Genomic DNA, 12,134 nt, shown 5'->3' with positions numbered 1-12,134 from the left:
TACACTGTGTATGTAAAGTTAATTTGTTTAGTTATGTATAAAATATTAAGTTTTGAATCCCATTAATACAATATCAATTTCAGCTCAGCGGCCATAGGACATAATGTTTAGCCATTGTTGCTGCTTCGAGTCTCGCTATAGACATTTTCTTAACTTTTTGAATCTAGCTCGGCCCCTAGTGAAGAGATTGAGTATGAATAACCTTACTTTTGACGGGAACGACTTACATTATAAACAGAAAAATTACGTACAAGTGATCATACCATTGTTTATGATCGAGATGGAAATTTCCAAAATAACTAGTGTGGGTTCAATCCTTATGGTCTCCATTTTCCTTCCCTGACCCCCACTGTAATTGCAAAAATAAAACAAGAAAAAGAGATAAGGTCACAGAGTGGTGGATATTATTTCCTGTGCGAACAATGGTACTATTTGTACTTATCTCGGGCAAGACGAGCAATGTAAGATTATCAGCTCTCATGTCATATAATTATCCCATGGAATTAGCTTTATAAGATGGAGTAATAATAAACTAATAACAGAGCTTAGGGGACACTATCTTCTTCTTTCGTTCACACTACTTCCCTTGAATGTTTTCTTGTCTTGTTTATCTTTAATTTGATAATTCCCAGAAAGCATGAAAATTTGACCATATTGTGACAAATATCAAAGTCAGGATTCTTTACCACCAATATCCCTTTTCCTTCCTACTTTATTTCACCATATCGCCCAACCAAATATAGTTAGGAGTTTAAAATATTCCTTAGTAATGTCAAAAATGGAAAGCTGCATCCATACTAGAGGGAAGTATTAGGTTTTCTAAAAAAGATGATTGTGAGTATTAATTGGTGGTTAAAGTTAGAAGTTAAGTAGAGTTTGAAAAGATGGAGAATTGAGAAGAAAAGAAGAAGCCCGTTTCTCTTTTTTCCAAATAAAGCCAGACTCAATGGTTAGCAAAAACTTTGTCCTATGTATTACTTTCACATTTACTCCCATGCAGTTATGAAGACTAAAAGCTTCAGTCAGTAGATGAGCAGGTGAACTCTTTTATTGCACTCTCCAACTCCCTCGACTCTCCCTAACCCCACCCCCACCCCCTTCCCCTCAATCATCTATACATACTATTATAACTACACGTTAATCCCAAGCAAGTTAGAGTCGGCTATTATGAATCATCACAGTCTGGGTCACTTCATTTAAGCCTATCTCGATCTAATAAAATTATGTATTGTAAGAATTCGTCATAAATTGACTAGTGTTACGCTAACTGTCAACTTACTGTAACTTTCCTCCTTTATTCAGATTGAGACCGACAATGTGAGCAAACTCATATAGTCGGAGTTATCAATATTATTTGGACCAAAAAGTGAACCATAATGTACAGTGTACTGTGTAGACATACCTACCTTCTCTATAAATTCTATCACCAAACTCTTCCTCCTCCTCTACCGACACCATCCCTCTGTGTGATGGCTTTAATTCTTCTCATCTAACTTTCATTTCATCATTCATTTCTGTCTCCCTTTACCAGAACTTCTGCAACTTCTTTTTTTAGATTTTTTTTCTTCTTATATTAATAATCTGTGGCAAAGAACAACATGGTACAATCAAAGAAGTTCAAAGGTGTCAGACAACGCCAGTGGGGCTCTTGGGTTTCTGAAATTCGCCATCCTCTTCTGTAAGTTCTTCTCCCCCTCACCCCCCTAACCCACCCCACTGACAAAACAACAAGTACATTGAAAATGTACATATATCATCAGAACTCCTACTTATTAATTTTCCAACATTCTTTTGCTTTGAGTATATTGTTATTTCCAGTATATGAAAATGCTGCTACAGTCTTTCTTTGCTAATGCTATAAAAATGTCAACTCTGGTCTCTATCTTAAAATTTTTGTACACTTTAATGTTTCTTGAATTTCCAATTCTTTATGTACATGATAAGAGACTTCAGTTTATAGGAAGAAAAGGATATGGCTAGGAACATATGAGACAGCAGAGGAAGCAGCAAGAGCCTATGATGAAGCAGCTATCTTGATGAATGGTCAAGTGGCAAAAACAAACTTCCCGATTGTGAAGGAGAATAATGTTAATGAGAAGAAATTCCCCTTATCTTCTTCATCAACACTGTCCACTGTGCTCAATGCAAAGCTGAGGAAATGTTGCAAGGATCCAGCACCTTCCATAACCTGTCTGAGGCTCGATAACGACAACTCTCATATTGGAGTGTGGCAAAAGAGATCAGGGAAACAATCAGGTTCTAACTGGATAACAAAAATTGAGCTTGGGAAGAAGGAGGAGCCTCATCAGAGTATGAATTCTTGGTCTTCTGGTTCTTCATCCTCTTCATCTTCTTCTGGGATTTCTGAACTTGGCACTAGTAAGCCATTGGATGAAGAAAACAGAGTTGCTATGCAAATGGTTGAAGAGCTACTCAATTGGAATTCTCCATTTACCCCTATTAGTGATCCCCCTCCCTCTTTTTCCAACTCTATATGATATAGGAAATGTTGAATGTTTTACATAGTTAATTAGGTATCCTTAGACCAGCTACACAATCTTCTCCCACCCCAAACCCCCTTTAATTTCTTTTGAAGGTGTCTTTCCTAAATATCATAATCTCCAATAATAAAGCCTAAAAGGGAAGGGAGTCTTGAATTATTAATCGCTCCTTAAGTGATTGGATGTAACTCAAGTTTCTGGTCAGATATATGTATATAAAGATCAATAATACTGCCACAAAGTGGTTGATTTCTTAATTAAGCTCATTTAAGCCTCTAACACAAAATAGTTTGTATGAATTGTTCCAAAATCCTTCTGATATTTCTTACAGACTTGATATTTCCGTCTATCAGGAAATAAAAAAGGACAATTCCCTTTCTACTTCATTTTTGGAAGTACTTTCCTTGTCTATGAATAAGAAAGATGAGCTCAATTTTGTATGGGCTAGGGTACCTCTCATCTTAAATCATATTTCCAACAACTTGAAAAAGTTCAATGACTCAATGGAAGGGAAAGAATACTGGAAAAAGTTCTGTTAGATGGGAAACAAGTGCATTAAATGTAGCCCAGATAGAACATGTGTGGTTTAAGACTTGGTCGACCTAACCAGCTGGACTCCACCGGGGCAGTTCTTGACCCCATAAATTGCATTTGTACAAACAGTGTTGTTGTATTTCATGTGGCTTGGGAAGAAAATGAGCTTTCATGATTTCCTGGACAAACAGAACAAGGTTGAAAACTGAAGGGCCATTTCTGTTTGGTTGACAAAAAGCCATGTGGCCTGAAATGATTTGCACTTCCTTAAAACCCCTTACAGATCATCATGATCAGACAGACACTAGAAATAAGCACAGAACTGAGTGGTTGAATCTCAAATTAATGTTAGGTTAAAGAAAAGGCAAAAATTGAATAAGCAAAGAAATTGTTAGAGAGTAGTTGTAATTTGTAAATATTCTGTAATTAACGATATAGCTTAGTGAATATCATGCACATCAGTTAGAATCCATTAAAAATCAACTAAGGAGATTGAGTTATGTTAAAAAAAATTAAAAATTAGGGAGAGTTAACCTATTTAATGATATACCCTTATGACTGTGAGAACAGAATTGGCTAAGGTTAGCTTTGGCACCATGTGGAAAAATCTGAACGTCCAACTAGAATCTCAGAGCAATCAGTGGAGCAGTTCAAATTAGAAGCTCCCCTGAATGATTTTCACACCTGAACATGGTCACGTGGGATAGTATATTAACTTCACAGCAATAAAGTATCCTCCATGTTTAGTGTTTTAATATGATTAAACATAACAAGTCCATTCTTCTGCCCAGGAATAATAGGAGCAAAATGGTTTCACAAGCTCACAAAGACAATTCTGAAAAGTGAACATTCATAAAAACCAAGAATATATGAAAACTATTCCAACAAAACTTGGGCAACAAGCAAATCACTAGTATCAGGAGGCAAACTCATGGATGGCATTTTATCTAAAAACGGATCAACATACGGAAACAATCCAATAGGAGGATTTAGGAGGACATCGAACCAGGTATTGATAATGGCAGAGTGGCCTTACAGCCAAATAGTTGATAAGCAGCCGATATTTAGCGGCATCAAAGCTGTGGTTGTCATATCTTGTCAACTAGATACCTTCCAAGGGAATTGATAGGCTTGGTCGAGTCTGAATACTGCATTCCCCTGTGTCTAATTTTAATTCGAGCAAGGTAATCTGCTGCAATCCATGCAAAACTTAACATAACAGTATTCGGAACAGCATCTAGCGTTTTCAACTCCAGTGATCTAGTCACCCAATCAGGATGGTAGGTGACCCGATACCATGCGGATGCCTTTCTTTCATACATATCGTTCTTCTCATCATCGCGAAGCATATCAAAATCAGGCTCTATATGCTCGAAAACATTCCTGAACTCTTTCCTCAGTGTATGGTATGCATGCTTCAGCCTCTCTTTTAATTCCCCTTGCTTCTTAGCACTGTACTTTGGCATGGACCATATATGTCCAGTAACCACCTCTTCCTCCCCGTTAACTTTGTATTGTCCTAAAAGTCCATTCAGCTGACCATCATAAGAACATTTGCGGTTCCATGCATCATCTATGAAAGCTTCGTATCCTGGGATTTCAAGATTAGTGTCATATGGGATGTCTTTAGGGACAAATTCAAGTCCAGCAGATTCTCCATCCTCTCTATCAAATACATCTTTCACTCGCCTATATAATCCGCCCAAAATTTTCTTCGACTTGTATGATTGAAATTCCTCTTTCCCCATGAAGTCGGGATACAGTTTTGGTTTGAGGTCAAATGGCATGGTGACAAGTTTTCCAGTTTTGGGGAAATCAACAGCTAGAGCAGCAAGTTCAGCCAATTTAAGGCACTTCTCATCCAAAGCTCCAGATTCACTGAGGTCAGCATGAACCACATGTGCATTGCAGATTTCTCCTAGACTCTCCTGGACCATGTTCTTTGAGAAAAATTCTATTATGTCCTGTAAATAAAGAAAATGATAGTTAAAAACTGAAAAAAATACCTGAAAAATGAAATACAAAAAAAATACTAGGCAATCAGTTGAATGATCCAACCAATAACCAGTGTCAAAAAGTAGACTTAAAACCCTAATCAAGTGCAAACTCAGTTAAATATACCCAGATAGCACAAATGGTCACAAATATTTTAAGCCATGAAGAGCACAACATCTATTATAAGTGTCTTTAGCTTTTTCTTTTTATTCTAGTGCGTGTGCCTACAGAAAAAGAGTCTCCCTCTTCTATTACAACTAAATCCATTATGGATAAACCATACAACTTAAATATGATCGACTGTGAAGGAGAATACATAATCAGAGAAGTGTCAACTTGGAGCGCATAATACAAGGAAAGTAAGCAACAAGTATATCTTACTAATGCAACAAAACTCAAAGCAGCCGTTAAAAATAAATATTAGCTACAGAACAAGTAATGCTAGCTTTTCAAGAAGGCTTATAATTGATTTAGGGTGGCCAAATCAGCCCATAAAATCATAACACGCCCAACCCGTTTAGGTTTGGGCGGGTTAGAGCTGCATATTTTTATTAACTCAGCCCATTTAAAAACTGTGCAGCCCAGATTGACCCATGAGAAACTTTGTCAAAATATTTTTAAAAAGACATTCTTTTATTTGATATGTTATATATAGTCATAATATAAGGAAAAAGGTTTTATTAGGTACTCGAACAAATTATACGAAAACAAATAAAGAATTTATAACTTATTAAGAGTTGGACGGGTTGGGTTATGACCTGTTGTTAGCCCATTTTAGCACAACCCGTTTCGGCGGGTCAATGACCCGCCATTTATTAACGGGCAATTCGCGCAAATTGCCCTTCTTTTGGGGTGGTCTTTAAATTTTGCCCTTCATATTTGAAATCTTTAAATTTTGCCCTTCGCTAAATCCCATAGGTTTCGTGTTCGAACCCCCACACGTCAAAATTTTAAAAAAAATTCGCAAGGCAAAGTTTAAATTTCGCTATGCCCCCATCTAAGATACGGTTGTGAAGGAATTAGCAAAGTTATGCGACCCGATACTTATGCCTTATGGGCGATTTGACATAAGTATGCTCGGCTCCGCATAACTTTGATAATTCCTTCATAAGTTTATGCGGATCCGCATAAAAGTTTGCCCATTAAAAGTATGCCCCATCGCATAAACTTGTTAAGGATTTACCAAACTTATGCCGATGGGGGCATACTTATGCCTTATGGGCAAACTTTGCCTTGAAGCATATATATGTATTTTTTCAAGCATATATACCAAAGTTACATGGAAAAGTATTATGCTACAACCAAATGTCCATCCCAGATACAAATTCACACTTTGGCTGGCAATACAAGGTAGATTAGCAACCGTTGATAGACTTCGTAAATATTTTCCCATCTTCTCGTAGGCGGACCAAGAAATATTTTCCCATCTTTATTTTGAATGCTCCATCACAAAAGTATTGTGGTACAGTTGTTGGTATGGCCGGGATGTACACTAGAAGAATAGGGGGCTGGCAAGATGAAATCACATGGATCTCACACATTGCTAGACACAAATCAGGCCACTGCTCCATTACTTGCTGCATTTTTGGTATGCTAGTGGCATTGGTTTGGAGAGAAAGGAACCTACTCAGATTTCAAAATACTCAGTTTCTTCCTGATAGACTCTGCAGAGAGATTGCACAACATATTCACATCCAAGGCAGGAACAACTTCAAATGGCAGAGAGCTCTTGCTGCTATGAATTGCTATCCCTAGCTAAGTGTAGTTGATTAAAACTGGCTGTTGTTTTTTTAATGTAATAGTTGCTCCTAGTTTGACTTATACAAGTTAGTGAGTAGGAATTTTACCGTATGGCCGAAGGTCGGCTTCAACTTTGTCCGTACAAGTTTTTTGAATGGAATAAAATAGACTTTCAACCAAAAAAAAAGTTTGCCTTATAAGGCAAAGTTTAAATTTTATATATCTTTTTTTCCCAAGACTTTTTAGTTATGTTTAACTAAAAGTGCTACTAGGGTAAGCACTACCTTGAGGGCAGACTTTTAGTTATGCCGGATCCCATAACTTTAACTTTTTCTTAAAGATTGATCTTTGGATCCGGCATACACTCCCCTAGTCCTGCCTTGCGAAATTATTTTTTTATTTTATGCTTGAGCGGGGGTTCGAACCCAGAATTTCATGTATTCGCTCATCTTTCCAAGCAAAGGGCAAAATTTAAAGACCACAAATTTGAGTGGCAAAATTTAAAGACCACCCCAAACGAAGGGCAATCCGTGCAAAAAAATGTGTATTAACTCATCCCATTTTGACATGCCCAAATTCAGCCCAACCGGCCCATTTGACACCCCTAAATTATTTCATCAGAATCCTAACCAAGTGAATATTACGGTGTAAAACAAACTTATACAGATCTGTAAAAGCTAACCAAATACAGGAAGATATGAAGAAATATCATTATAATTGGGTAGTTACCGTATGATTAACTTGACGACCCAACTCTTTAACTTCTGCAGGTGCATAGTCCATCGGTATCCAGCTTTTCTTACTGGGTGGGATGAGATTTTCATCCCAAGTCACAAAGTAGAGGTCACCATCAAGGTCACTCCCTGATGCTTCATTTGAATGTGGCCTATCTCCCTTCTGAGGGAAGACCAGACAATCATAGAGATGGTGTAAACCAGGAATATCTATAGCCTCCAGAATCCTCACATCCCCGGGGTGAAGACAGGGGTTCTTTGCGATTACAACAAGGCCCTTTATTACTTGAAGATTTTTCTTAATATCAGAAAACTTCGGACCATGCTTAACAAAACAATTCTCTAAAGAAGGGCTTGACACTTGAATAAAGCATTGGCCTTGCTCAAGTTCACCTAATTCATCCAAACAGCCCATCAACCACCTTCCTGAAGGAACAAACATCCTCGCCTTATTCCTGAGATCGCCAAGTTGAGCAGCTCTAATGCTAGCCAACATCCCTCTTAAATGAGGCTCACTTTGAGGTTTAAACCCTGCACTCAACATTATAGCCGCTGTATTTCCTGCCTCAGCACATGAAGCTGTAATGACATCAAAAGCCACATCCGAATCCTCAAGTATTTTATCCAACCTTGATAACATTTCTTCTTGCATTTGCCAAAATATTTCATCTTTAACGTCCAAGGACGAGAGCAGGGTTATTATTTGCCTGTTCAGAAAACCAGGTTGTAACCTCGTCCAAGAGCAGATTTCAAGGGTAGTGTGATTTGAGTCAAATTTCCTCATACTTTGCCTCAGAGAAAGGCAGATACCATCATTCTTAGCCGGCCAACATGTGATAACACCTTTATAACCAGCATATCTTATCTGATAAGCACAAGGAGGATTGACACTTAAATGCAACTTTTCTGCAACTTCTATAGCTAGATCTGCTGAAATCATGCCAACTCCATCAGAGAAAACATACCCATTTCTTTTTACATCTGGAAGCTCGAAGTTAACCTCATTTGGAAGGACTTCCACTGTTGCATAGGTTGATGAAAAGCACTGTCCCATCCTAGCAGCACATTTTGCAATATTCCTGTTACTGAACTTCCCCATCCAATTTATGATGCCGGGCACCCTAATATTAGGGGCTTCTGCAAAAAACCAGGCAGAACGATCTCTCAGCTGGTTAGCTGAAAATGCCAAAAAGGAGTATTTTCGACCACACAGATAAAATCCTTTACTCAGAATCCTTTTCACCCTGTGGAATATTGCAGTTCTCTGGGGATTAGAATGTGAAGTAATTTTTCTCACAATGGTAGCAGCATAGTATGTTAGAACATTCCTATTCAAGTTCCGCATGCCCTCATCCATGAAAGTAACTCGCAAAAATCGATCTGAAACGTGTTTATAGTTCCTGAGGACTCTATTGGATAGCTCCACAGTCGGCGGAAGACAGTACGCTTTGGTTGGGGTAATAACCAACCTCCTAACCTCTACAACATCATCCAGCTCTACAGTTCTCTCGAGAAGGTTAGGATTATTCAACAGCCATCTCTGGATGCGTGCTAACTTCTGAATAGCATCATTCACAGGCCTTTTGTAAGAAAACATGTTCTTCAATGCAGCTAAATTAACCCCCTCCTGATGCGTTGTAAGCAAAGAAAAGAACTCATTAGTCATCTGATGCTGATTAACTATGCCTTTGTGCAAAACCGCATTCACTAGAAACAAGACCTTAAAGCTCAGACCTTCATGGTTTTGGAAGCAGAAGAAAGGTTCTGACATGGGCACCCCAAAATCAGGCTCATCTCTCACCCGTAGCCTCTGCCAGTTACACGGTTCTACCACGGGCACCCTACTTTCACTGAAATATTTCATGGACTTCTTAAAGCTAGGACCATTGCGAGGTCGAATTGAAATACGGTAGGTATTATACCTACCAATGGCTCCACTACAGGTAATGTCTGTGGTTCGAATCCATTGATCATCATCGTCTAGTAAGTCAAATGCAACTGATTCTTCAATATCATCATCAGCAGTTCTATAGAAAACCAACGGAGATGAAGCCAGCTGCACCAATATTATCAGAGATGCAAAGTCTTTACATTCCTTTATCTCATTGATTTCTCTCAGCAAAAACTCAATCTTGAAATTGCATTTTATAACAGCATGTCTTGCTTCACCCTTGAAAGAGAAAACAGTATTCTTTGTGAAAAGTATTCTGCATGTGCCATTGAATGGGTCCACAAGAAAGTTAACACCAGTAGGAGATCCCCTCCAACCAACCACAAAGTCATCATTACTAACCAGTGTTCCAATTTCTACACCAACATCCGAAAACTTAAAGGGCATGGTAGTTCTTCTCCTCTCATTCAAACGGAAGGGATTCTCAGGACCCAAACTAACCTTCAAAGGTTTCTCTTCTAATAAGAGCTCATTACGCCCAGCAGCAGCAAGAGCATTCTTTGCAGACTGTGAAGATGCAAAATGAATGAATGCATGAGGTTCCACTTTTTCGTAATGGTTCATTCTGTGCACCCTCTCTGCATCAATGTCATAATTTGGATACGATTCAGGAGGAGTGGATGAAGTCTTTAGTCTACACCTCCACACTTGTCCAACTTGTTCTTCCAGATATTCCGAAAGCTTTTTCGCATTGACATCATCGTTGAACCCGCCAACACTGATTTGAGTCACTATGAGATCCTTTTCAGAACCCTCTGATCCCATCTTTTTCTTTAAGGAATCACAAGCACATTCAGACTCGCTTATTCACAAAACCTCCAAGTTCACCTGTTACATGAAACAATATTTGTCAATAAAACGAAACAACATAACAAAACTTATAGACAATGTAAGAGGCAACAAAATATTTAACTATTTATAAGCATCAGGTTGCTAACAAAATCCATCTATGAGCTGGAAATCATAGTTCAGAATCATACCAACGAAATGTTGATTATTCATTTAAACCACATGGATAACCTTCTGAAAAATCCTTAAGCATTTCTACCTTCTAAGCGCAGAAAAAATGTTACTTAATAATAAACTAACCAATCAAGAACAAGAACATGAAATATATGAGCACTGCATTTTGGTAATCAGATGGTGATGAGACAGAGATCAAGGAGCAGAGGACAAAATGAGCTAATAACTCCACTTCTTTACCAATTGAGAATCCGAAAAAAAACAAAAAAAAAACAAAAAACATCTGTAGATCAGTATTCTGTACTATCTTTAGGTATTAGTCATGCTTTTTTCCATGACTCTTTTTCTACATCTGTTTATCAGATATGTTTGAATTTCATTGGAAAAGATCCAAAAACTAACCTTTCAATACCGTTTATATGGCTCAGTGAAATTGAGACACTCAGCTAGTAATAGCACATAAACAACCTCAGAATAGAACTCTTAACCTAAATTGATTTTCTCTGAAGATGAAAACCTATATACAACACACAACTTTATGTGCCATAGCATTCCATAACATGAAGTGAAGCAAGTACAAAAAAATATACTATACATTTTGAAAAAGAAACATCTTTCGTGTCCTATTAAGTAATTATGCCTAATTCGTTTCCCGAAATCTCACCCTTTTTTCCCTTGATTAAGGACAAATGACCAATTGATGCAAATTTGGATCACAACTTAAAAAAGTTACAAAATGTAAGAAACTCAAGTGAGAAAATTTGCATAACTAAAAGACCCACTTTCTGCAACTAAGGAAAAATGATGAATTGATGCAAATTTGGACCAAACATTAAAAAAGACACAAACTAGTATAAGAATTAAAAGAAACCCAATCGAGAAAAATACATAACCCACTTTCTGTAACTAAAGAAAAAGAGGAAACCTTAAATAATGCAGCCATAAGTGAAGCAAATGACCAATTTGGACCAAAACTTGAAAAAGATACAAACTAGGTACTAGTATAAGAATTAAAGAAACCTAAAATAGAGAACAAGAGAAACCCACTTTGTGTAACTAAAGGAAAAGAGAAAACAATGCAGGCATAAGTGAAGCAAATTATGGATAGATGCAAATATGGAAAAGATACAAAGTTTAAGAAACCCACTAACCTTTCTGATGAAGAAGAAGGAAGACACAAATGCAGAGCAAAAGAGTATTACTTGTTGAAGAGGCTTACATACACAGAGGAAAGTAGAATGGGGGGCCTAGTTAAGGGTTCACGCGGGAAGGATGCACTTGCTTCATTATTTGCAGGACAAAGGTCGACTCACTGATTGGACTACTCATTTTTCTATATTTGCATTTGCCTAATACATTTTCCTGTTTTTTGTTTCTTTAGTAAGTTATGCTTTAAAGTGGTCCCTCCTGTATTCGTATTCGTACTATTAAATAAATATAATTTCTTACCCCAGCTTGAATATTAAAATTAAATGGAATCATTCTTGTATAACTATTAATTCCGTCCCAAAAAGATTGTCTTACTTTTCTTATTAATTTATTTCAAAAATATTGACACATTTCTTTTATGAGATAATTTACAGTCCTACAAATATCTAAAATATGTTTCGGACCACACATTTCAAAAGTCATCCTTTATTTCTTAGTAGGCATTTGGCCATAGAAACCAAAAAAAAAAAAAAAAATCACTTATTTTGGAATTTACAAGTTAGAGTT

The 12,134-nt window shown here is 37.3% G+C and overlaps 2 protein-coding genes across 5 annotated transcripts; one reads left to right on the top strand and one right to left on the bottom strand.

Annotated features, from left to right (window-relative positions):
• Nucleotides 1-1,285: 1,285 nt before the first annotated feature.
• On the top strand, nt 1,286-2,778 carry LOC132043426 (ethylene-responsive transcription factor SHINE 3-like). The gene is made up of 2 exons (XM_059433921.1): nt 1,286-1,678; nt 1,961-2,778. Exons 1-2 carry the CDS (start codon nt 1,599-1,601, stop codon nt 2,496-2,498), a joined length of 618 nt encoding a protein of 205 aa, XP_059289904.1. The 5' UTR covers nt 1,286-1,598; the 3' UTR covers nt 2,499-2,778.
• A 999-nt stretch (nt 2,779-3,777) lies between these two features.
• LOC132043425 (RNA-dependent RNA polymerase 6-like) lies at nt 3,778-11,753 on the bottom strand. Of its 4 annotated transcripts, none has more exons than XM_059433916.1 (4): nt 11,570-11,753; nt 11,344-11,409; nt 7,500-10,283; nt 3,778-4,999 (listed from the first exon to the last, which is right to left on the bottom strand). In XM_059433916.1, exons 3-4 carry the CDS (start codon nt 10,218-10,220, stop codon nt 4,124-4,126), a joined length of 3,597 nt encoding a protein of 1,198 aa, XP_059289899.1. In that variant the 5' UTR covers nt 10,221-10,283; nt 11,344-11,409; nt 11,570-11,753; the 3' UTR covers nt 3,778-4,123. The 4 variants fall into 4 exon arrangements, with proteins under 4 accessions (XP_059289899.1, XP_059289900.1, XP_059289902.1 ...); XM_059433917.1 differs by having other exon boundaries at nt 11,344-11,393; XM_059433919.1 differs by lacking the exon at nt 11,344-11,409.
• Nucleotides 11,754-12,134: the final 381 nt, after the last annotated feature.

This window comes from Lycium ferocissimum, unplaced genomic scaffold (genome assembly GCF_029784015.1).
Source record: "Lycium ferocissimum isolate CSIRO_LF1 unplaced genomic scaffold, AGI_CSIRO_Lferr_CH_V1 ctg243, whole genome shotgun sequence".
NCBI lineage: Eukaryota > Viridiplantae > Streptophyta > Magnoliopsida > Solanales > Solanaceae > Lycium > Lycium ferocissimum.
This window is presented reverse-complemented; position numbering and strand designations above follow the sequence as displayed.